The sequence below is a fragment of the Mauremys reevesii genome, linkage group 13, assembly GCF_016161935.1.
Source record: "Mauremys reevesii isolate NIE-2019 linkage group 13, ASM1616193v1, whole genome shotgun sequence".
Classification (NCBI taxonomy): domain Eukaryota; kingdom Metazoa; phylum Chordata; order Testudines; family Geoemydidae; genus Mauremys; species Mauremys reevesii.
The window spans coordinates 17,825,908-17,851,650 of record NC_052635.1 but is presented as its reverse complement, the minus strand read 5'-3'; the positions used below and the strand labels follow the sequence as shown (position 1 = coordinate 17,851,650).

The window sequence follows — 25,743 nt, the reverse complement described above, 5'->3', positions numbered from 1 at the left end:
GTAGAGCGGCGCCGCCCCCGCGTCTCTATGGCCCTGAGGCCGCACAGCGCGGCCGGGGGCGGGACTCGGGAGGCTGCGCGCGGCGGCGCCGCCCCGCGCTGGGCAGGGGAAGGACCCGGCTGCTGGCGAGTCCGCGGGGAGCCGCGCTGCGCCCGCGGGAGCCCGGCCCGGCCCTGCTTCCTCCTGGCGCGCAGCCCCCAGCCCGGGCTCTGGTCATGGCCAGAGACCTTCGCTTCGGGGCCGCGTCCGTCAGGCTGGAGATCGCTGCCTCGCAGTGACGAGTGTGCGGCGTGAAGCGGTGTGTGTGCGCGGTAACCAGCGGGGCCGCCTGTTGCCTGGCCCTGCCTCGTTCACTGGGAACCCCCGGCTGGTCTCGTACCTAGACGTACAGTTCTAGCTCACACCCGTCTTCCTGCCACAGAGCGGCCACTTGCCCAGCTGATAGTTCATTTGCTGTTGTTGACACCTGGCCGAGGTATCGGTCTGCCTTTTGTCTCTGAGGAACTGGGCTGTGGCTGCTTTTCTAAACGTGGAGCATGTCTCAGCAATGTCATAGAGTAGCAGCTTATCACTTTACATACACTGTTGGTACAGACATTTTACCAGGATAATAACGATCATCAGATTATGAGTTTTCAAATGATACTTCACAAGATTTACTTTGTACAAAATGTATCATAGTTTTATAAAAAGGGTTAACATAACAGCACAGACTGCCACACATGTAAAGGCAGGAAGCAAGCTAGCAGAACAGAGACGACCTGTCTGCTCTGGTATTCTATTTTCTATAGGTTTTTGTGCAGTATCTCAGCACCTTCAGTTGTATCATTGCAGGGCCCTCGAGTACTGGTGCACCTTGGTCCCTCCTATCGTCTGCCTTTGGCACATGGTCTAGTTTTCTGTGCTTCTAATTTTCCTTGGTCTCATTTTGGTTGTTAGGTTTAGTGTGCAGGTACTGGATGGCGATGGAGGCCTGTGGTATAGGAAATCAGGTGGTCCCTTCTGGCCTTAATTTCGATGACTCTAGGACAGTGGTTTTCAAACTTTTTTTCTGGCGACCCAGTTGAAGACAATTGTTGATGCCCACGATCCAATAGAGTTGGGGATAAGGGTTTGGGCTGTGGGAGGGGCTCAGGGCTGGGGCAGAGGGTTGGGGTGCAGGAGTGAGGGCTGCAGGGTGGGGCCAGGAATGAGGGGTTCAGGGTGTGGGAGGGGGCTCTGGGCTGGGGATGAGGGGTTTGGAGTGCAGGAAGAGTTTTGGGGGGCTGGGGCAGAGGATTGGGGTGCAGGCTTACCTCGGGAAGCACAGCGGGGGTGCTAAGGCAGGCACTGTGCCCTGGAAGCGGCCAGCAGCAGGTCCGGCTCTAAGCGGAGGCACACAAGCAACGCTGTGTGACTCTTGCCTGCAGGCACCACCCACCCCCAGCTCCCATTGGCCAGTTCCTGCCCAATAGGAGTGTGGAGCCAGTGCTCAGGGCGGGGAGCTCTGCGGAGCCCCTGCCTAGGAGCCAGACCTGCTGCTGGCCACTTCTGGGGCGCAGCGCGGTGTCAGAACAGGTAGGAACTAGCCTGCCTTAGCTGGGCAGCACCACCAATGGGACTTTTAACTTCCCGCCTGGTGGTGCTGACCAGAACCGCCGTGACCCAGTGCCTTCCATTCCACGACCCAGTACTGGACCTAGGGGTTACGGTGGACGAAAAGCTGAATATGAGTCAACAGTGTGCCCTTGTTGCCAAGAAGGCTAATGGTATTTTGGGTTGTATAAGTAGGGGCATTTCCAGCAGATCGAGGGATGTGATCATTCCCCTCTACTCAGCACTGGTGAGGCCTCATTTGGAGTACTATGTCCAGTTTTGGGCCCCACACTACGAGAAGGATGTGGATAAATTGGAGAGAGTCCAGCGGAGGGCAACAAAAATGATTAGGGGGCTGGAGCACATGACTTATGAGGAGAGGCTGAGGGAACTGGGATTGTTTAGTCTGCAGAAGAGAAGAATGAGGGGGGATTTGATAGCTGCTTTCAACTACCTGAAAGGGGGTTCCAAAGAGGATGGATCTAGACTGTTCTCAGTGGTAGAAGATGACAGAACAAGGAGTAATGGTCTCAAGTTGCAGAGGGGGAGGTTTAGGTTGGATATTAGGAAAAACTTTTTCACTAGTAGGGTGGTGAAGAACTGGAATGGGTTACCTAGGGAGGTGGTGGAATCTCCTTCCTTAGAGGTTTTTAAGGTCGGGCTTGACAAAGCCCTGGCTGGGATGATTTAGTTGTGTTTGGTCCTGCTTTGAGCAGGGGGTTGGACTAGATGACCTCCTGAGGTCCCTTCCAACCCTGAGATTCTATGATTCTATGACCCGCAGCTTGAAAACCACTGATCTAGGACATCTGTCATGTCTTGTTTGTTCTCTCATCCTCTCCCCAGAGGGAGCAGCAGGTGCAGTGGAGTCTTGTTTTGGAGGGGGGAGGGGTTATTTTCTTTTAGTATTTTGTGTGTGTGTGTGTGTGTGTGTTTATACTACAGAAGCAAAGTCAAAGGAATGCACTGTACATATGGGGTGAAAGGTAGTGAGGTTTGTGATGGTCCTTAGTTCCTGCAGGAGCTCATTTCATAGTCTTGGACCATCCCCAGAGAAAGTTCTGGCTCTCTCACAGACAAGCTTTATGCGTATTGTTGAGAGTTCCAATGTGCCAGGGGACATAGTTGTCGACTACAGTCTTTCCCCGGGAATGGCAATGCCTTGCTCAGCAACTTGCATGCTCTCACATTTATTCTTCCACATCCTCACCCCAGACACATACATGCATGCACAATCACATGACTGGACACTGATATTTTCAGTGGTAAGTTTTCTTTACTTTTTTAATGTAGTTCGCACCATCTCTCTCAACATTGTTGTCAGCAAGTTGTAGCCTGAACAGTTATCACACTTACAAGATTATGTATTAGGGTGCAACATGCACTTGCCTCAGATAACAGGTTCTTTTCTTAGGCGGCTACTTAAAGTTAATTGAAAAGATGGAATTTGGTGAAACACAAACTTTATTTAGTACAGACAACTATAATTGAAATTATAGGAAAGGATCAATATACACTAAGATTAGAATAAGATAAGTACAGTAAAGTGGTTTCCTGCATTGGTCCGACTTACAGGCTTGCATTGTGCATATTTACAACATATGGAGACCATTGGAAACAAAGATGGAAGGGAACATAAGTGGAGCCCATCAGAAAGGAGATCCTGATTAAGTTTACACAGTCTTGGGGACCTGACACACCCCAAGAAATGGGAACTGAGGGTGGCATTTTATACCCTTCCTTATGGTGATAGTACAGATATATACGATTTCATGCTTTATCCTGATTATAATAAGGTCATTAGTGGTCCCTAACCATACATGGCCTTTGGCGTGTCCTTAATTATGCCTCAAGCATTGATATTCCTCTCTTACATCACTTATTTATTAATAATTCCTATATGTACAAGCAGTCTAACTGCTTAGATGCTGCATAGCAACCTAATTGCTAAAGCCCCCCAAACTCCCTTCCTGTGGTGTTCTGTGGAGTACTGGACCTGCTTGGGGTTACTTGATTGTGTTTCAGAATGAAAGTAAAAAATATTTGACCCGGGATTATCTTCTTAGATTTCTCTCATTTCAGCTGCACTTCAGCCTTTAATATAATTACTTCCACAAAGCCTTAACCTAATGTGATAGGCCCTTACATTTTAGCAAGCTTAATAACACATATACTTATGTTCACCTATTTGCCCCCATGCATGTTCCATGCTAACAAACCGTACACCCACATACATACAATCTTATGCTCCTATTATGTCATTTTACCTCTAGCAAGCATAAAATCACCCAGGAGACATGAGATAGGCTCATAGGTCATAAATATGGCTAAGACTTTGTCACTAGAAAAAAGGCACGGACAGGTAATGGGCAATAAAGAAAAATTCACAGAAGCAGTGACCTCTTCATGACTTTTACTAAATATATCCATGACAAAATGGGGAGCTCAGCTGCAGGGGGTTCCCGTACCGCTTGCAGGGCTGAAGTCACAGAGGTCTCTGGAAGCCACGGATTCCGAGAGTTCTGTTATAAAATCGTAGCATTGGTCATAATATCAGGTCAGCGGTCAACAAAATTGATATAGGAAAAGAAAATCTTTAAACACTCCTCTTAATTTAAAAAGAACCTTCGTTAAATCACCAAGAACCAGTCAAAGAACTATATAGGTTGACATCAAAGGATTATTTTTAAAATAAAGCTTGTAGTAAAATGGTCTTTTTTAATAAGGGCTAAAGGAATGGGGAAGCCTGGACTATTTCATCATGTTACTCTGTGTTTTGTATTTGTTTTCAAACTGACACAAGATAAAACTATCAGAAAAAATTATGGTAACTCTGGGAATGAGATTACTAGGCCCTGGTCTACACTACAAATTTATGTCAGTGTAACTAAGTCACTCAGGGATGTGGAAAATGTCATTACACCAACCCAACCCCCAGCGTAGACAGCGCTATGTCAGTGGGAGGGCTTCTCCTGTCGACACAACTGCCGCCTCTCGCAGAGGTGGAGTACCTGTGCTGCCAGGAGACGCTCTCCCATCCGAGTAGGTAGCGTCTTCACCAAGTGCTACCGCGGCGCAGCTGGGCCAGTGCAAGTGTGCTGCTGCAGCGCTGTAAGTGTAGACACACCCTAGGACAAGAGAGAACAGGTTAGGGCCCAAATCGACTCGATATTTGCTTAGATTTTGATTTGTTATAGCTTGTGATCAGATCCAGTTGACTGTGTCCAAGAGTCAGTCTTTTCTCATCCCTGTGTATAGTGCAGCTATTTTCCTTTGGCACTTCATCACCGAGTCTAGCAGAGCTTGGAACTGCAGCTGTCCGCTCCCTTTTTAACTGGTTGTATTGGATAATCAGGTCCAGTTTACTATGTCCAAGAGTCAGCGTTCTCTCGTTCCTGCAGATTTTGCTGCTGCTTTCTATTGCTTTTCCACTTGAAACATCACTGGGCGCTTTCTGCTTGGTATCTGCCCCATTTGTACCAGTGTACTCAGAGGAGGACTGTAAGTTTGGTCCATGTCTGATGGCAGAGTGATGGAGCAATTGGTCATTTTTCGTTTTAGCCAATGCCTTCTTTTCTAGATGACTAGGTTCACTGCAGCTTAGTATGGGGAAAGACACTGGCTGCAAGGATGCCTGGTGTGACTTAGGATTAGGCTTGTCATATAAGGCAGATTTGAAGTTAGCTGAAGTGCTGTGGCTAGAGTTTGACATTTCCGAGTGCTGCTTGGAGTCACTTGGCTTCATGGAGCCGATGGCTTCCTTTCTCTTTTCACTGGTGAAATCTGGACCCAAGTCTCGCTTTTCATGGAGTACATTGTAGGTGGAGTTCTTCAGAAAAGGAGACACCTTTACACTCTCAATGCTTGAATTTGAGAGACTGCTTGCATGGCTTGTAGTTTCAGCTTCATTCGTTTGGGCAGATGTTAAGAGAGACTGGAAGTTCCCTGCTGAGCTGTGAGGTGAAGTGGAGCTTGTTCCAGCCTCGAGGATACAGAAACCAGGCACAGGTTTGGATTCTACGTACAAGCTTCGGAATTCTCTGTCAAAGTCCTCAACAATTTTGCCTCGGAAGTGTGTCACCAAGCAGGTGTGAACTTGACTGCAAAGCCAAGTAAAACTAGAAAAGAAATTTAAAGGTGAAATGAATCAATAGAAAGAGATGATTAGTAGGTATTTCTAACCTTTGAATGATTTACCGTAGATATTACAGCATTTCTGTCCTCACACTAATGGGTGCATTGTAATATATTGGAACCTCACCTCCACGGTCTCAGGGGAAGGTGTTTGTTTCACCACAGAGTGAAGAGAGAAGGATGTCGTGCCCTGGGCTCTGGATGTACATGAAGAGGGGAAGGTGCAGACATACTTGGCTTCTTGCAGGCAGTTAAAACGGTAATAGGGAGATGTCCCAGGAAGGGAGGAGGGCCAGGCGAGTGGGGGGCTCTGGGTGTGTCCCCAAGGGGCAGGGAGGTGGGGATCCTGGATGGGGACTGGATGTGTCCAGGAGATCCTGGTCTGTAGAGGATGTATTCTCCTGGGCAGTGGGATCCCAGGCTGTAGAGAGGGTATCCCCCTGGGGTGGAGGGATCCCAGGCTCTGGGGGGTGGGTGTTCTAGGGGATACCGGGCACAGGGGGAGGCAAGGCAGAGGCTACCAGAGCCTCCGGGATTGGCTCGCTGTATTTTCTGTATCTTTATTTCTGCATCATTAATACAAGGTAAAAGGGATTTTTAATGATGTGTTTGCCAGGTACTGAGCCCGCTGAAGTCTCAGGATCCCAACCCCCGAACCTGGGTTAAACTGTTTAATTTTGGACAGTGACCAGGCCACGTTAACGTGACTCTTTGCATCCACACGTTTCATCTACATTATACAACAGGTAACATTAATTGCATGAAGATACGGGGATTAGCGTTACAGTGCCAGTGGTGGGACAGCATTAGCGGGTGGCACGGTACGTGGTGCTGGGAGGAGGGTGCTGTGCAGGGCAGAGCATGTGGCACCGAGCAGGAGGCTGCACAAACACCCCATTCCTTCAGCCACCAGCACCGACCCTCCATTGCTCTTTGCCAGCAGCTCCCTGCTCAGCGCTTCAGCAGTGCAGGAGGCCGGGGGGGAATGGGGTGGCTACAGGTGGGAAGGGCAGGGAGAGCATGGGCAGGGAGGGTTAGGGGGTACCGGGAGAGCCTGGGCAGCAGAGGGTTGGGGGCACAGGTGGGCAGGGCGGGGGGGCTCAGGTGGGTGCATGGGGCAGTCAGGCAGGAAGCATGGTGGGGTAGCACTGGTGAACACAGACAGGGAGCCGGGGTTGGGGGGAATGAGGAGTCTCTTGGCCGTTGCTCTGAGAAGCAGGGGAGACACCCCTGAGCTCTGCAGGGAGCCTGTTGAGGAGGGGGTGCCCAGGAACTGGACAGGACTTTCCCTGCAGGACAGTGCTGGCAATGCAGAGGGAGGGAGGGGAAAGGACTGAGCCTAGCTGTCCCTGGCACCTGCCAATGCTGCAGTGCACTGGCTGGTTCATCCATGTTGCCTCTTAGTGGCACCAGCTGGCTAGAAGCCGCTGCCCAGGTGTTCTTTGCCCGGTGGTTATTGTCACTGGATCTCTCTGATTGGTCCAGCTTTTCACCCTCACTGCCCATAGTGCAGATCCTTGTCATCTCAGCCTCTGTAATGTGCGGCCTCCCAGCCCACAGCCGCGCACTCTGTGCCCCTTCCACTGGACATGCCTGTAAAAGCGCTTGTTAATCCTTACAACCTTCTGGGCAAGATTAAAGCATTGTGCTCTCATGTGACCCCTTGATGCAATGCTGGGCTCACACCAGTTTTATTCTGGTTCAACCCCAGTAGGGTGACCAGATGTCCTGATTTTATAGGGACAGTCCCGATTTTTGGAGCTTTTTCTTACATAGGCAGCTATTACCCCCAACCCCCGTCCCGATTTTCACACTTGTTATCTGGTCACCCTAAACCCCAGTGACTGGTCGAGTTGCTCCTGGTTTCCATTGCTGTGGCAAGATGAGATTTAGGCTTCCTGCCTTTGCCTTTCAAGCCTAACTGACTGGATATTCGGCTTCGGTTGTATTCCCCTCTTTACCCTTACAGGGTTCATTCTAAACTATGGACAGAGATCACAGGACCTGCTGGAAATCCAGAGAAAAGGATAATTCAAAACAATAAGCAGTTTGATTACATCCATCATGTCATTATAACTATGGACAGAGATCACAGGACCTGCTGGAAATCCAGAGAAAAGGATAATTCAAAACAATAAGCAGTTTGATTACATCCATCATGTCATTATAGGCACTAGGGAAATGGTCTGCCTTCGAGGAGAGCTCCCATTCTGACCATGGGAGGATGTGGCTGGGTTTGTTGGCAGAGGGGGGAGAGCATGTGGCAAGAGGGGAGATCTAAGATGTAGGGCAGGGCCTTGGAGGAGGGAACTAGAAGTGTAAACTTGTTGCCAGTAGACAGCTTGAGGTGACATGGTGAGACTGGCAGGGGAGTGAGGAGGGTGCACAGATCCAGGTGGGACGTGTCCAGGGTTAGCCATTGGCACAGAAAAAAAGGGTCTCATATTTTGGTATCTTGTAAAGAAACTTGAAGATTTGTGAATGGCTTAGGTGTGAGGGGGAGGAGTCAGACATGAACTCTGGACTGGGATGTCAGCAGTAACACCAGTATGGAAGGAGAGGCGTTAGGAGAGGAAGAGTTGGCTTTAAGCCATATTTTTAAGCTGGAGCTGTTGGTAACCATTCAGGAGAGAGCCTGGGATGCAGGGCTGCACACAGGGAAGCAGGTCTGTGACCGGTCAGCTTGGAGAAGACAGTTAAGTTAACGTGAGCGAGTGAGGCCACGTAGGCTAAAGTGTAGAAAGGCCCAAGGACAGAGTCTGAAGGATCCTGACAGAGCAGGGAAAGGGGCAGCCGAAGGAGACACTGAAGGAGCATTCCTGGTGGCAGGAGGACAGCATTCCAAGGAGGAGGGAACGATAGCCTCAGAAGCAGCAGAAAATCTGAGCAGGATGGAATACAGACTGAAATTCAGCCAGGATGCAGCCAAGTCAGCAAAATCCTGGGCAGAAGAACGGGGCTGCAGGAAGTAGAGAGGGCTTCAGGGAGGGAGTTGATAGTGGTTATGAGGCAATGGGGGTGTGGGCCTGGGACTCAATAAGGGGGAAGTAGGGCTGCTTTGTGAGGAAGTCAGCAGAACTTGAGGAGGAGAAGATGAGTTTGTAGTGAAGGAAGCCCCAGTGGCCCATGGAGACTCTTCGGGGCTGCCCAGCAGCTCAGGAGCAAGAGTGGGGCAAGCAAATGCTGGATGTAAACCAGGGCAGAGGGGAGGAAGAGCAAAAGAGTGGCGTGGAGGAGAGTGTAGAACAGAGAGTGTCAACTGCAGTCAAAGGTGAGGAAGCAGGGAGCCATGGGCAAGGCTGCACTTATGAGCAGCAACAAAACCAGATGTTGCTTGATCAAAGGTCATGGAAGGGCCGGCTGGGAGGTAGAGAGCAGGGTGGGCGTGGACAGTATTCAAGGAAAGAAAGTGGTGATCAGAAGTGGAAAAGATCACTGCTGTGTGAAGACAACAAAGTCCAGGGGGTGGCATTGGTGGAGTGTGTGTGCAGTGGGAGATAATGCAGTCTGAAGATCAAACAACAAGGTAAGGGCAGGAGGCTAGAGGATGGGTGAGCAATCAGCATGAAAGCTGAAGTAATTGACAGTGATGAAGAGGGAGAGCCATGTGTTGAAATCAGGCAGGAAGAGGGTGTGAGGGATGCAGGTGAGATTATGAAGTTGGTTTCTCTGTGACAATGAATGTTTGGCCCAATGTCTCTGAGTTTTAGAGGTGCAAACTGTGATGTCTCACCTGTATGTACCAGCAAGAACGTGGTCACAATCTATCAGTACAAACTTCTCCAGGACTTGACCTTCAAATTTCTTGCCTCCTTTACTGTAATATGCATCTCCACTCACACACCGCACTCGCATATTCTGAAATCAGAGGACGAAATATGGATTGAACCAGATTGAATAGAGTAAGCTAAATCTTTGCTTTCTTAACAGATTTCTATACAAATGATAACCTGAGCGATGAGCTGTCTGACAGTGACCCCCAGTCCAGAAAGGAGGGAAGCAGCAAGGCATAAAGTGTTTTCTGGCTACTACGTTCCCTACAGTACAGAGAGTTCTATCAAACTGCCTGCTGCTTGGGGATCATGTAATGAAATAAAAATACAGTACCAACAATTAACATGTTGTTGTTAGATGGCAACTTACACCACAGGTTATACAAGATCTTGGCATGAAGAACTTGTCCTTCTAGATCATTTATAGAATTTATAAATCGATACCGTTTCTACCACATCATTTATACAATTATTGAAAAGCTCTGGCCTAAGAACCAACCCTTGCAGAACCCACCAGAAAGACACCATTAGTTGATGATTCCTCATTCACAGCTACATTTTGATATCTCTGTCAGTCAGCTTTTTAATTCATTTAACATATAGAATACAGATTCTGGATATTGTTAGGATTTTGTTATTCATGCAGTAAAAACGCCTCACATAATTCTAACTATATTATTTCCCAGTTACCTTTATCAGCCTGACTTGTAATCTTGTCAGACAACATCATTAGTTGCCTCACCAGAGTAAAACTGACCTGAGCCTACCTACATTTATGCCTTGCACAGGGTACTTTGGTGATCCTTCATAAAATCATAGAAGTGTGGGACTGGAAAGGACCTTGAGAGATCAAGTAGTCCAGTCTCCTGCATTCAAGGCAGGACTAAGTAATAACTGGACCATTCCTGACAGGTGTTTGTCTAACCTGCTCTTAAAAACCTTCAATGATGGAGATTCCACAACCTCCCTAGGCAATTTATTCCAGTGCTTAACCACCCTGTCAGTTAGCAAGTTTTTCCAAATGTCCAACCTAAACTGCCCTTGCTGCAATTTAAGCCCATTGTTTCTTGTCCTGTCCTCAGTGGTTAAGAACAATAATTTTTCACCCTCCTCCTTGTAAACAAACTTTTATGTACTTGAAAACTGTTATGTCCCTTCTCAGTCTTCTCTTCTCCAGACTAAACAAACACAACTTTTTCAATCTTCCCTCATAAGCCATGTTTTCTAGACCTTTAATAATTTTTGTTGCTCTTCTCTGAACTTTCTCCAGTTTGTCCACATCTTTCCTGAAATGTGGCACCCAGAACTGGACACAATACTCCAGTTGAGGCCTAATTAGTGCGGAGTAGAGCAGAAGAATTACTTGTCATGTCTTGCTTATAACACTCCTGTTAATATATCCCAAATGATGTTCTCTTGTTTTGCTAAAGTGTTACACTGTTGACTCATATTTAGCTTGTGATCCACTATGACCCTCAGATCCCTTTCTGCAGTACTCCTTCCTAGGCAGTCATTTCCCATTTTGTATGTGTGCAATTGATTGTTCCTTCCCGTGTGGAGAACTTTGCATTTGTCCTTATTGAATTTCATCCTATTTACTTCAGACCATTTCTCCAGTTTGTCCAGATCATTTTGAATTTTAATCCTATTCTCCAAAGCACTTGCAACCCCTCCCAATTTGGTATCATCTGCAAACTTTGTAAGTGTACTCTCTATGCCATTGTCTAAGACACTGATGAAGATATTGGACAGAACTGGACCCAGAACTGATCCCTGTGAGAACCCACTTGTTATGCCCTTCCAGCATGACTGTGAACCACTGATAACTACTCTCTGGGAATGGTTTTCCAACCAGTTATGCACCCACCTTATAGTAGCTTCATCTAGGTTGCATTTCCCTAGTTCGTTTATGAAATGGTCATGTGAGACAGTATCAAAGGCCTCACTAAAGTCAAGATATACCACATCTACCACTTCCTCCCATCCACAAGGCTTGTTACTCTCTTACCAGCCTTGGTTATGGTGTAGAATGACCCCAGCACACATGCAGATCTTCCCCCAGAAATGTATGTCCTGTGCGACCCAGCCCCCTCCTGGACGGTACAAATATATTATGAGCTAGTATTAATGGAGGATTTTAACTTCCCTGATATCTGTTGGAAGATTATTACAGCAAAACATATGTTCTGCACATTCTTAGCATGTGTAAGAGGACAACTTTCTGAATCAGAAAGTTGGGGAAACAACTAGGGGGTCATTCATTTTGGATCTGGTTTTGACCAACGGGGATGAATTAGTTGTGAACGTGAAGGTGGTCAGGAACTTGGGAGGACCTGATCATGATCTGATAGAAATTCAAGATCCTGTGGAAAGGGGAGCATGAGAACAGCAAAACAAGGACACGAGTTCAGAAAGGCAGATTTCAACCAACTCAGAAATAGTAGGCAAGGCCCCACGGAAAGACCAATTAGGAAAAAAAGGAGGCAAAGGGGGCTGGCGGTTCTTAAAAGATGTAATATTGGTGGCTGAACATCATGCTGTTCCAATGCAGAGGAAAGATAAGAACATGTGCAGGAGGTGAATGTGGCTGCACAAGGAGATTTTCTGCAATCTAAAACCCCAAAGCCAGTTTTACTAAGAACAAACTATGCCAGACCAGCTTGAGTTCCTCCTTTAACAGGGTAACTAGTTTGGTGGACAGGGGGAATGTGGTCGTCATAATATATGTGGACTTCAGCAAGGCTTTTGACATAGTCCCACATGACAGTCTCATAAGTAAGCTGGAGAAATGCAGGCTCAGCGGAAGCGCATACATAATGCATGGATACATACATGATCTATACATAATTGGTTTAAAAAAGCACAAACAAAGAGTAACTATTAATGGAATGATGTCAGATTGGAGAAAGGCCTCAAGTGGGGTTCCAGAGGGCTCTGTTCTGGGTCCGGAGTTATTTAACATCTAAAATTCAGAGGGTTCTTGATAAATTAGAGAACTGGGCTATAGAGAACAAAATGAAATTCAGCAAAGACAAATGTAAGGTGCTACACTTAGGGAAGAAAAACCAAATGCACAAATACAGAATGGAGGGAAACTGGCTTGGCAGCAGCACTGCTGAGAAGGCTCTGGGGGTTGTGGTGGCTCACAACCTCAATGTGAGTCAGCAAATGCAATTTTGGGTTCCATTATCAGAGGCACAGCATGCAAGTCACAGGAGGTGATAGTATCACTCTACTCAGCACTATTAGGCCTCAGCTGGAGCATTGTGTCCATTTTTGGTCATTAATGTATAAAAAGGATGAAGAGAAACTGGAAAGAATCCAGAGGCGAGCGACAAAGATGATCAAAGCGATGGAATGCAGCCACATTAGCAAAGGCTGAAGGAACTGGGTATGTTTAGTTTGGAAAAGAGGAGATTAAGGGAGATATTTTAGTGGTCTTCAAATACTTGAACAGCTGCCATAAAAAAGATGGAGAAAAGTTGTCCAGCCCTCAGTGGCAAGAGAGAACAAGAGGCAATGGGTTCAAACTACAGCATAGCAGATTTAGTTTAAATCTCAGGGAAAACCTCCTAACTGTAAGAAAAGAAGGACAATGGAAGAGATGGCCTTGGGAGGTCCTGGAATCTCCTTCGCAGGAGGTTTTCAAAAGGAGGCTGGAGAGCCATCTGTCTTGGATGGTTTAGAGTCAACAAATCCTGCATCTTGGCAGAGGGTTAGACTAGATGACCCCTGCAGTCCCTTCTAGCCCTGTGGTTCTATGATTAAGTCAGTTATTCCTTTAGGGGATTAATATGCCCGTTTGTTATTTTAAATAGTTGTCCAGACTCTTCAGCTGAAACATACTGGATTAGATAAAACAATTTTATTAACTACACAGAGATTGATTTTAAGTGAATACAAGTAATGAGGCATAAAAGTCAGAAATTGTTCTAAGAAAATAAAGATAAAATGCTTACTAGTGCCTAATTTAACAAAAACTATATTAGATTCAAAGCAAAGTTTTCTCACCACATGTTTTCAAGCAGTCCTACTGATCAAACTCTTTAGGTGAAGGCCCATCCCCCAGAGATAAAGGGCTGCTTCCTTTGTCTCCTCAGGGGCAGTTAACATGATGTGCAGGGAGAGAGAGTGTGGTGCCTTGGGGTGTCTGCCACTTCTTTTTGTAGTCCTGTGCCCGCTTTGAGAAGCATTTCCAGCTGGGAGCAAGGCAACAGGCAGTCTGCATGGAAGGAAACTCCATGCTGTTTCTTTGCTAAGATGTAGATTTTTGCACCTGCCCCTTTCCTGCCAAAGAATGGCCACTGAGGCCAGGTCTATGCCACAGACCTATATCAGTATAACTATGTTGCTCAGTGCTGTGAAAAATCCACCCCCCTGAGCAATGTAGTTATACCAACCTCACCTCTCATGTAGACTGCACTGTGGGGGAAAGCCTCTCTCGTTGACATAGCTACTGCCTTTTGCGGAGGTGGATTAACTATGCGGACGGGAGAAGTTCTCCAGTCGGCGTAGTAACATCTTCATTAAAGTGGTGCTGCTGTGGCACTGTATATGAAGACAAGCCCTTAGCAGGTAATGGTCTATTAGCCTTGTTTACACCTGCCTGAGGCGTCAGCTTGCTCTCAGTGTCTGAGAAACTGGTTTAGCCACTCCCCAGACTTATCTGGAAAACCTATTTTTAGTCAGCAGATAACTTCACATATAATGCTGCTATGTGCATTTCACCATGATATCATTGATCAGCAAATTATGAGTTTTAAATGACACCTCACAAGGCATACTTTGTACAAACATTATTACAATAGGGTGTGTGAACACAGGGGTATATTCTGTCATAAATATCAATTGCATTAACTTTGTACACCACCAAAAGAAATGCTGCAAACTTACTGGGAAATGGTCCTTGTTAAGACCCATTTTACTGCACATCTCTATAAAATACTTTAAGTACGTCTCATCAAGGATCAGGTAAACAGAGACACGTCGTCTGCTTGAAGCTTCCATCAGGTCACAGAGTATCTCCATGTCTGTGAAGAGATCCATGACGACTGCTATCACCTAGCCAGAAAACAAACAAGAAGACCCAACTGAAGGATCATTCCTAGATGGACACAGTTGTGGTAGGTAGCTTCCCAGCCGAAAAGGGGAGAAAGCAACACCTCAGAGACCTGAACACCATAAAGTGTAGGGACTCAGGGCTGATGTACACTGGAAAGTTATGTTGACCTAGCTATGTCACTCACATAATTAAGCCATGTAACTCCTAGTGTAGACAGCACTAGGTTGACAGAATAATTCTTCCATAGATCTAGCTACCACCTCTTGGAGACATGGATTTATTACAAAGATGGAGGAACTCCTTCCATCGCTGTAGTAAGCATCTACACTACAGCAGTGCAGCTGTGCCATGCTAGTGTTTCTAGGATAGAGGTACCCTTGGAGCACTAAATAGTGGAGTGCCAGGGGACAGGTCCTAGCACCTCTCTCTATACACATGGAGGCAGGATGTTGCCAAACCTTGACCGTCTTTCAATTCGTAATAAGGAATCTGGACTTGGTATCAGGGAGAGTGAGCAGCAAGGTGGCAGCATTACCATGCTCATCCCCACAGTATACTTAGGACTGCAGCATAGTTTGGCTAGAAAAACAGAGAAAATTCAGAGGGACCTAACCAAGGTAGGGGAATGGGTAGCATGGCAGATGACATAAGGGCAATAGAAAGAACAATTTGAATTGCTCCTACATGTTGTAGGGTTCTAAATTAACTGTAACCCACCAGGAAAAAGACCTGGGCACCGTTCCATGAAGAGCTCAGCCCAATATGCCTTGGCAGCCAAAAAAGAAATAAAACATTAGGGTGCATAAGGAATTGGATAAAAATAATATGGGAAATATCATGCCATTCTATAAATGAATGGCACACCCATCCCTGTGTTAGTATGTGCAGTTCTGGTCATCCCATCTCAGACACTATGTAGCAGATGTACAGCGGTTCAGAGGTGAGCAAAGAATGAAGGCTCGGGAAAGAGAGAAAGATTGAAAAGTCTGTGAATGTTTAGATTAGGAAGCAGACAAATAAGAGGGAATGTTAGAGATTTATAAAATAATGAATGACTTGGAGAAAGTGAACTGGGCACTGCTATTTACCCTGTCTTGTAACACAGAGAAAGGGGATATTTGATTAAATTGAAAAGCACAATATTTAAGACAGATAAAAGGAAATACTTTTTACACAATTCACAACTAGCCTGTGAAACTCATTGCCATAAGATATAAGAACATAAGAATGGCCCTACTGGGTCAGACCAAAGGTCCATCTAGCCCAGTATCCTGTCTTCCGACAGTGGCCAGTGCCAGGTGCCCCAGAGGGAATGAACAGAACAGGTAATCATCAAGTGATCCATCCCCTGTTGCCCATTCCCAGCTTCTGGCAAACAGAGGCTAGGGACACCATTCCTGCCCATTCTGGCTGATAGCCATTGATGGACCTATCCTCCATGAACTTATCTAGTTCCATTTTGAACCCTGTAATGGTCTTGGCCTTCACAACATCCTCTGGCAAGGAGTTCCACAGTTTGACTTTGCGTTGTGTGAAGAAATACTTCCTTTTATTTGTTTTAAACCTGCTGCCTATTAATTTCATTTAGTGACCCCCTAGTTCTTGTGTTATGAAAAGTAGTAAACACTTCCTTATCTACTTTCTCTACACCAGTCATGATTTAATAGACCTCAATCATATCTCCCCTTAGCCATCTCCTTTCCAAGCTGAAAAGTCCTAGTCTTATTAATCTCTCCTCATACGGAAGCCATTCCATACCCCTAATAATTTTTGTTGCCCTTTTCTGAACCTTTTCGCAATCCAATACATCTTTTTTGAGATGGGGTGACCACATCTGCACACAGTATTCAAGATGTGGGCATACCATGGATTTATATAGAGGCAACATGATATTTTCTGTCCTATTATCTATTCCTCTCTTAATTATTCCCAGCATTCTGTTTGCTTTTTTGACTGCCGCTGCATATTGAGTGGATGTTTTCAGAGAACCACCCACAATGACTCCAAGATCTCTTTCTTGAGTGGTAACAGCTAATTTAGACCCCATCATTTTAATATGTATACAGCTAGTTGGGATTATGTTTTCCAATGTACATTACTTTGCATTTATCAACATTAAATTTCATCTGCCATTTTGTTGCCCAGTCACCCAGTTTTGCCAGTTCCTTTTGTAGCTCTTCGCAGTCTGCCTGGGTCTTAACTATCTTTAGTAATTTTGTATCCTCTGCAAATTTTGCCACCTCACTGTTTACCCCTTTTTTCAAATCATTTATGAATATGTTGAATAGGATTGGTCCCAGAACAGACCCCTGGGGGACATCACTATTTACCTCTCTCCATTCTGAAAACTGACCATTTATTCCTACCCTTTGTTTCCTATCTTTTAACCAGTTACCAATCCATGAGAGCATCTTCCCTCTTATCCCGTTGCAGCTTACTTTCCGTAAGAGCCTTTGGTGAAGGACCTTGTCAAAGGCTTTCTGAAAATCTAAGTACACTATATCCACTGCATCCCCTTGGTCCACATGCTTGTTGACTCCCTCAAAGAATTCTAGTAGATTGATGAGGCATGATTTCCCTTTACTAAAACCATGTTGACTCTTCCTCAACAAATTATGTTCACCTATAAGTCTGATGATATTGTTCTTTATTATAGTTTCAAACAGTTTGCCCGGTACTGAAGTCCAGTTTACAGGTCTGTAATTGCCAGGATCACCTCTGGAGCCCTTTTTAAAAATTGGCATCACATTGGCTATCCTCCACTCATCTGGTACAGAAGCTGATTTAAATGACAGGTTACAGACTACAGATAGTAGTTCTGCAATTTCACATTTGAGATCCTTCAGAATTCTTGGGTAAATACCAGCTGGTCCTGGTGACTTATTGCTGTTTAATTTCACTGAGGCCAAGAGCTTAGCAGGATTCAGAAAAGGACTGGACATTCAGCTAGATCAGCGTTTCTCAAATTGGGGTCCGTAGACCCCTGGTGGTCCCCAAGGGTACTCCAGGGGGTCCACAGGACCCACAGATCAACTCCTCCCCCCTCCCTCCCTTCCTCCCTCACACCAGGGAACAGCTGTTCCCTGGTGTGAAGGAGGCGCTGGGAGGGAGGGGGAGGAGCGGGGACCCTGGCTCCGCGCCGCACCCAGAAGCGGCCAGCACACCCCTGTGGCCTGGGGCGGGGGGGGGGCGGGAGCAGGGTGTCTCTGCACGCTGCCCCCGGCCCGAGCACCAACGCCGCAGCTTCCATTGGCCAGGAACTGCGGCCGGTGGGAGCAGTGCCTGTGGGCAGGGGCAGCGTGCGGAGATCCTCTGCTCCCGCCCAGCCTAGGAGACACTGCCAGAGGGATGTGCCAGTCGCTTTCAGGAGCCGCCCAAGGTAACTGCCGTCCCCCCTCACCCCTTCCTACACCCCAGTCTCCAGCCCAGAGCCCGCACCCAAACTCCTTCCCTCATACCCCACCCCCAGCCCTGAGCCCCCTCCTGCACCCAAACTCCCAACCCAGAGCCTGCACCCCTCAACCCCTCTCACACCCAAACTCCCAGCCCACAGCCCTCACCCTTCACGCACCCAAACTCCCAGCCCAGAGTCTGCACCCCCTCCTGAACCCAAACTCCCTCCCAGAGCCCGCACCCACTCCCGCACCCCAACCCCCTGCCCCAGCCTAGTGAAAGTGAGTGAGGATGGGGGAGAGCGAGGGAGGGAGGGAGGGGGGATGGAGGGAGTGGGGATATGGCCTCAGAGTCAGGGCAGAGCACGAGGCAGGGGCTAAGTGGGGGGCTTTGGGGACCGCGGAAAATTTTAAATCAAAATGGGGGTTCTTGGGTTGCTAAAGTTTGAGAACTGCTGATCTAGATAATAAAGACATCTGCAGGTACATTATATAGGATAAAAGTATATAAACTCTCCGGTTCCAGAGCAAAACCAACCACTAACTTACAGGGACAACTTCCCCCATGGGCATGTTGGTGTATAAATGCCTGACAAAGCATGGGGTGGGGGCAGGCTGTTTGAGGAGGCACAGCCTTCCCTACATGGCCCCCCATACAGTTTCACAACCCCGATGTGGCCCTCGGGCCAAAAAGTTTGCCCACCCCTGATCTAGCCCATCCCTGACAGGTGTTTGTCTAATCTGCTCTTAAACATCTACAATGATTGAGATTCCACAACCTCCCTCGGCAATTTATTCCAGTGCTTAACCACCCTGACAGGTAGTTTTTACTAATGTCCAACCTAAACCTCCCTGCTACAATTTAAGTCCATTGCTTCTTGTCCTATCCTCAGAGGTTAAATTCTCATAGACTTTAAGGTCAGAAGGGACCATGCTGATAATGTAGTCTGACCTCCTGCACATTGCAGGCCCCACAACCTCATCAACACACTCCTGTAATAGACCCCTAACCTCTGGCTGAGTTACTGAAGTCCTCAAATCATGGTTAAGAGGCTTCACATTACAGAGAATCCACCATTTACAGTAGTTTAAACCTGGAGGTATGGATGAACCCCTTTTGCAGGGTTTCCTTGAGATAGCTCCAGAGAGTCTGTAACTCTGGCTCTGAGAAGAAATGGATTCACCAAGGTATCTCCATTCTGGACTAGAGATCAATGGAGCAGCCATAGATGTAATGCAGTGGCAAAAAAATCAGCCTTTTTTTTTAATCGAACACATCTGCCTAAGCCTGATATTTGGCAGCTATTCTCAGGGCGATTGGGAGAATAGCGAAGATTGCCCAACTCTTCAGTCTCTGGGTCCCTGGGGGGGCATGTAGAGCTGCAGCAAACCTCTGACTGGAGGTCCGACTCTGGGACAAAAGATTGCCATTAGTATTGCAAATTAAAATGAATGGTCTGCCAGTGGATACCTGGTTTGTGGGTGATGAGCCAGGGGATACCAAGAATGACTGGAGGATGTAGTGAGTAGCTCAGCCTGAACTGGAGAATTTCATGGTAATCTTGAAGAATGAAGACTTCTCTGGGGGCTGTTTGGTGGGGGACTGGACCCAAAAAGAGGAGCAATTTGTCAATGGCCTCCACAAATCAGGAGTCATCTTGGGATGAATCAGGATATTATGCACTCAAGCAAACTCCAATTTCATGAAATTGCTTGAAGTGCCAGAGTCCCCTACAGAACTCTAGGTTCATGTCCAACACTGTGGGGTGCCAGAGAAGGAGTAGGAGTTGGAGGCGTGTTAGACTGTGATTGTTGTCAAAGTCCCAGAAGACCCATGTTAGCATGAAGCACCAGAGCAAGGGGGATGACACCAACCCAGCCCAGCCCCCTCTGCTGGGCTGGGCTTCCTGTTTCCTGACCAAAACCATAGACCAGACTTTCGCACATAGCTTGGCACAAGGTGGCCCAGTTCACTGCAGTACAGACATAGGTCTGATGCTCAATGCCACTTTTTCTCCGCAGTGGAGAGACAGGTCTGGGCTTGGCCGAACTGCATGGATTCCGGTTGGAACGAGGATGGAGAGAGTTGGCAGATTGGACCTGGCGAGATCGGCAGGTCAGGACGTCAGCCTTCTTTCTAGGCAGTGTTCCCTCAGGGATTGTCAATCTTAACACTGAGCTCAATCAAGGCATCCAGATCAACTGGTGGCTCTAGTCACACCAGTTTATGTTTGATCTCATCTCTGAGGCTGAGCTGGAAGTGGTACCTGTGCACAGCCTCATTCCAGACAGCGTCAACTATCAGACACCAGAACTCCAGGGCATAAGTAGCAATTGGCTGGTGTCCCTGCCACAGGGTTTGGAGTGTGGCTGCCTGCCTGTGGCTCAGCTCAGCAAAAATTACTGCCGGGGCTTGAACAAAGTCCTCAGATTGGTTCAGGAAAGAGCTAGATTTTTCCAGGAGTGGGGAGGCCCAAGCCAGCACCTCTGCAGGCAGCAGGCTAGTGATAAGTCCCACCCAAGAGTGGTCAGTGGAGAAGGTGGGGAGGGATGGCAGGTGCAGCAGGAATAGGAGTTGGCGCTGGTCCATAAAACTTTGGAACTGGCCGAGGTCATTGCCAAACTTGTCTGTCAGGGGAATTTTAGGTTCCTGAGGGGGGACTTACAGGCAATGCAACGTGCCTGCAGTGTAGCATTCTGTGCCTGAAGGTGTCTACCTGCCGCTGTAGGTTTTGTATGGCGCCCACTATCTCAGAGAGAGATGCTGGCTTTAGTGGGCTCCATTCCAGTAACTGACCCATTCCTATGTCCCTTCTTTATCTCCTTTTTGGTCGGGCTGCGCAGTGTCACAGACTGGGACATGGGCCAGTCATGCCTAGTGGTTAGAGCCAGAGTCAGGCTACAGGAGTCAGAGCTGAAGGTCAGGGCCAGGGTCAGGAACCAGGAGTCAGAAACTGAGCAGGGAGCAGAGCTGGAGTGGGCTGGAGCAAGGCTGGGAACAAAGCAGGCACAGGAACAATCACAGCTGTGGGATAAGCATTGAGCAGCCACTGGCCAAGTGCTACTGCTGGGCTTAATAGTAGTCCTGGAAATACCTCTCAGCCAATCAGGTGATCTGGCTGATTAGGGGTTTCAGCCATGGTTAGCTAGCTGATTCTCGACCCAGGTATAGGCCCTCATTCCTGTGCCCTCCCTCCTGCCCGCAGGATGGATAAACCCTGGCCCAACCCCCTGCTCCCGGGATGGACAAAACCTAACCCTGCACCCATGGTCTTAGGCACTATGCACACACACATGATACATAGACAGTTTCTACCCTAAAAGACTCGGAGTCTAAGAATATGGCTGGAGAAAGCGGGAAGGAATCTGACCTGGGCTAGGTGAGGGGCACAGGTGGCTATAGAGTTGGGCAGCATATGTAGCAGTCACAGCACTCCAGCTGCCCAGACACTGCCAGGCTTGTAGAGTATGGAATAGTGATGACAGCAGCCAGGAGTCAGAGTCCCTTACAGCTGTACCCCATCCTGGGTGCCTGCATTCACCCCAGCTCTATCTAAATGGGGTGAGTTCTGTACATACCGTTTTTGCCCTGCTGATCAGGCACCGGAGTAAATCCTTGATGCTGTTGGCCTTGTTTCTCTGGAAATACACACTGGCTTGAGTTTGGCCATACCCTGTGGAAAGTGGTATCACTGGCCAGCCCAGCTCCAGCTCTGGAGGCTGCATGTCAGACAGGAGTGGGAAGTAGGTACCAGAGCTTAGTTCAGAGAGAAGGGAGGCCCTGTCCTCAGAGTCTCCCTCTTTGGGCTCGGTCTGATGCCCCTTCCTTGCATTAGGCTCCAGGATACTCTGGCTTCGATGCTGGCTCATGTAGTCCACGTCTAGGGGGGAGAGAAATGGCAGCTCCTGTTCCTCAGCAATGGCTTGCAGATACCCAGGCTCCCCCTGCTCTAGAAAGGCATCCACAGCCAGCCTGGCTGTCTCACTGTGCTGCAGCACCAGGGGGATGGGCTTCCTCCACCACAGCTTCTTCAGCTCCTCCAACCGACTCCGCAGCGGTCCAGACACACCAGGACTGTCCCCAGAGCCCCTCTGGAACCGGGACCCGGCCTGAACATGGTGGCTGAACATGACTACAGCTGCTGATGCTAATCCTCCAGAGGATCTGCCTGTTGTGTTCTTTGGCAGCTGGCTCTGGCCCTCTCTTCCAACACTTTGTGTCTCTCTGATTTTCCTCAGATCTTTCACAATGGGCTCCCCTGGGGCTCTGGGACTTGAGAGCTCAGTGCACTTTGTCACTTCTTCTCTAGGGTTGCCAACAGTTCCTTAAGAGAAGGGACGTCCCTTATTTCTTCATCTCTGCACAACAAGATTGGGAGTTGCTGAGTCCTGCAAAAAGCAGCAAGAAATACCCCAAGCCAATGTAGGTGAGTCCTGCTTATTAATTATTGATAATAATATCGGGAGGGGTGCTAAGAGAACAGTCCCTTATTTTTTAAATACAGTGTGGGCAACCCTACCTGAGTCTGCGTTAGTTGTTACTTACTGCTGAACATCCCTCCACTCCGGGCGAAGTGGTAGTTTTCAGCTATCCTTGCTCTCAGTTTTGTTGGCTGCAGACAAGTTTTCATGCAGTTGTGATTCTCAGCGTCTGGCTTGTCCCTTCCAGATGGATTCAAGAATTAATAGGCTCTTCCTTCTCCCTGCCAGTAACCGATTGCAGAAATATTTCCTCATGTACTGACACCCAGGCAGGTTTCTGCTCTCACCTCAGCTTGTCTGTCAGCCAGGGAGCAACCTGCTGGACCAGGTCCTGTGCTGAGAGTGGAATGCAGATGTTGAATCTTGTTCCAAACCAAACACGTTTCTCAGTGGTAATTATAAAAAAATGCAACCATCACAAGCAATTAACGATAGTCAGCCAGTCAGCAAACACAGAGGAGATGGCCACTTGCTCATGAACACGTTGTCTGCCTGAAGCACCAGTCTCAGAACAGCACATGCCTTTTACGCCATAAACCCTGCAGGAGCAATAATTCCCAACAGGCATGCTTTTTTTTTTGGTATTTCCCCAAATACACATCTGGGGGGCACAGAATCCAAGATGTCTGAGAATGTCTGTTTCTCATGCCATGCTAGACCAGCAACACTATGCACGTTATGGGTATTTTCAGTGCTGTATTGAGCCCAATCTGCCCGTGGAGGCTTTAATACAGGGGGGACACACATCAGGAGCTGTCACTTTGTACTTTGCACCCCTTCCCTGGTACTGAATGGTATATGTTACTGGTACATGCACTGCACAATGTTCAGGAAAAAAAGCTCTGCACAGGGGAGCTGATTTTCAGCAAGTAGATGCATGTTCGATTGCACAACTGCTTTGCGTGTGTGCTACCAGAACTGAACACAAACAGCAGAGATTTGCGCTGTGCATGGCTAGCATGTAGCCAACCCCCCAATTTGCACATGCACATTGGGTCATCATCAGAATAGCAGCCGGTAGCACTGACCGCATGTAAGGTTTTTCATCCATAGATGTCAAAGTGCTTTCCAAGGGTGACAGCAGTATTAGTATCCCATTTCCCAGAAAGGGAATCTGAAACCCGGGGAGGCAAAGGCCAACATTTCCAAACTCAAGGGCCATCATGGTCACTAGGGACTGACGGGGTCAGCACTCCGAGAATCAGGCCATGTCATTTTAGGCAAGTTTTAATACAAATACACTTTTAAGATGAGTCATGAGGCTGGATTGTACTCACTGACGGGTGGGAGGCGCACAGGTTCTGAAGTGCTGAGTACTATGATTCTCCTCCCAGTCATTATCATAGCAAAGTACACTTTACTTCCAATTGATTTGCTTTGGGGTGTGTGTGTGTGTGCGCATGGTTTCTGTTAATGAAGCTGTGACATGGCCATTGCTCAGAAAGCGATGGCTTGATGCCAGCCATGTTCAGCCTACATCTAGCCTTCCAGTGCAGGCTCAGATCATGGAAAAGGCTGTGGTAACACAAGTCTCCCAGTACTGTATCTGGCTCTCATGAGGTTCCCTTAACATGTGTGGCACCTCCTGCTGGCCGTCCTGGGGATTAGCTCTGCCAGCCAGTGCGCTCATTCCAGGTGGTGATTCTCCCATCATCATCGCTACCTTTGTGACTGGTTGGGAAGTTTAACTTCAGTGTTACCCATCAGTCCTGGGAGTATCTGCTCTCCTTTCGGCAGCCTGCCCTGACCGTGGCATTTTCAGGGAGGGCTGCCCCAGGAACACTGGGTGACACCTACCTCCAACTATGGCCTACATACTACACAAACACAGCCTAAACAGACACTTTGCAATGCCGCTCAAAGTCAGAGACTCTCTACACTGGTGGACACAACCCAACAACGTGTGTGTGTCGGGGGGGGGGGGGGGGGTCCCAGAGGTGAAAGTAAGCCGGTATGGCGTACTGGCAAGAGCCAGTACGCCGTGCTGGACCACACTGGCTTCTGCGGCGGGGATTTAAAGGGCTCTGGGCTCCCCACCGCAGATGGCAGCCCAGAGCCCTTTGAATCCTGCCCGTGGCTCTGGCGGCTGGGCTGGAGCCGGGATTTAAAGGGCTCTGGGCTCCCCGCCACTGTGGGCAGCCCAGAGCCCTTTAAATCCCACCCGCAGCTCCGGCAGCTGGAGCTGTGGTGGGGATTTAAAGGGCCCGGAGCTCTGTGGCGGCCGGAGCCCCGGGTCCTTTAATTTGCCCCTGAGCCCCGGGGGCTTCCAGCCACTTCTGCAGCTGGGAGTCCCGGGTTGATTTAAAGGCCTTGGGGCTCCCAGCCACAGTCAGTGCCCCAGGGCCTTTAAATCTTGAGAGGCACCGCCTCTTCCAGTTGAGACCATGCCCCCTCAGGACTCCGGCAGTACCTGTAAGTCCTGTAAGTTACTTTCACCCCGGGGAGTCCCTTTCACATAGACTCCACCTTCAATGATTCTTACAACTGATGCCTCCTTGATAGGCTGCAGAGCCCATGTACAGCACCACACAATTCAGGGCAGGTGGTCTCCCTCCAAGACACTGTTACACAGAAATCTCCTGGAACTGTGCACGGTTCACGTGTGCTTGTTCTTCCAGCCCTTGATCAGGAATGAGACTACATGGTGTGACAAAGTTCTGTCCTTGACTCCATGGGTCCTGCATTTCCTGGCCAATTTTGCTAGCCTCAGAGGCTCACTGTGACCCTCCATGTAGCCCTTCTCTCTTTAGAAGCAAGGGTCATAGCTTACTGAGCCATTTTCATCGTAAGCCAATGGAGGTGAGGAGAAGCAACCGTCCCTCGCACAGTCTCTGTTGTCTCCCAGTCTCAGTGATTAATCAGGGAGGGGAGGGGGGATCCCAGGCCCACCCTGTACTCCGTGCTCCAGCCCAGGGACCCTAAAATTAGCAGCTATGGTAGCTGCCTTTTTGGAAATAGGACAATTCCCCAGGCCACTTCCCCACAGCAGCCCCCACTCAATATCTCCTTCACCGTTACATCAGGGCCTCCCTCCTTACGCTTGATATGGATTTGTACTGCTTTGTTCCTCCAACAGCTCCTGACACCCGCACCTCACTGACTAACTGGGAGGCTTTTAACTAGTTCCAGCCAGCCCTTCTAACTATCTCCACTGCCTTCTAGAAGGATCTTAATTGTCTTGATTAACCTGGAGCAACTGCCATTTGGTTACCATGGTACCAGGGATTTGTTTAGCTTGGGGCTAACATACCTGTTTCCTCACTACTTTACTGTAGCCATCTGGCCTTGCGCCATCTGGGTAAGGTCGGACAACATTGACTGTATG

General features: G+C 48.2%; 1 protein-coding gene and 1 long non-coding RNA gene across 2 annotated transcripts; one reads left to right on the top strand and one right to left on the bottom strand.

Moving 5' to 3' along the window:
- Positions 1–54: 54 nt before the first annotated feature.
- LOC120380428 lies at positions 55–9,826 on the top strand. The gene is made up of 4 exons (XR_005587768.1): positions 55–475; positions 5,875–5,968; positions 6,326–6,455; positions 9,640–9,826. It is a non-coding gene; the product is annotated as an uncharacterized LOC120380428 (long non-coding RNA).
- On the bottom strand, positions 2,905–25,495 carry FAM83C (family with sequence similarity 83 member C). The gene is made up of 6 exons (XM_039498182.1): positions 25,457–25,495; positions 22,457–22,754; positions 21,516–22,325; positions 14,376–14,543; positions 9,443–9,567; positions 2,905–5,693 (listed from the first exon to the last, which is right to left on the bottom strand). The coding sequence occupies exons 3-6, from the start codon at positions 22,065–22,067 to the stop codon at positions 4,724–4,726; spliced, it is 1,815 nt and encodes a 604-aa protein (XP_039354116.1). The 5' UTR covers positions 22,068–22,325; positions 22,457–22,754; positions 25,457–25,495; the 3' UTR covers positions 2,905–4,723.
- Positions 25,496–25,743: the final 248 nt, after the last annotated feature.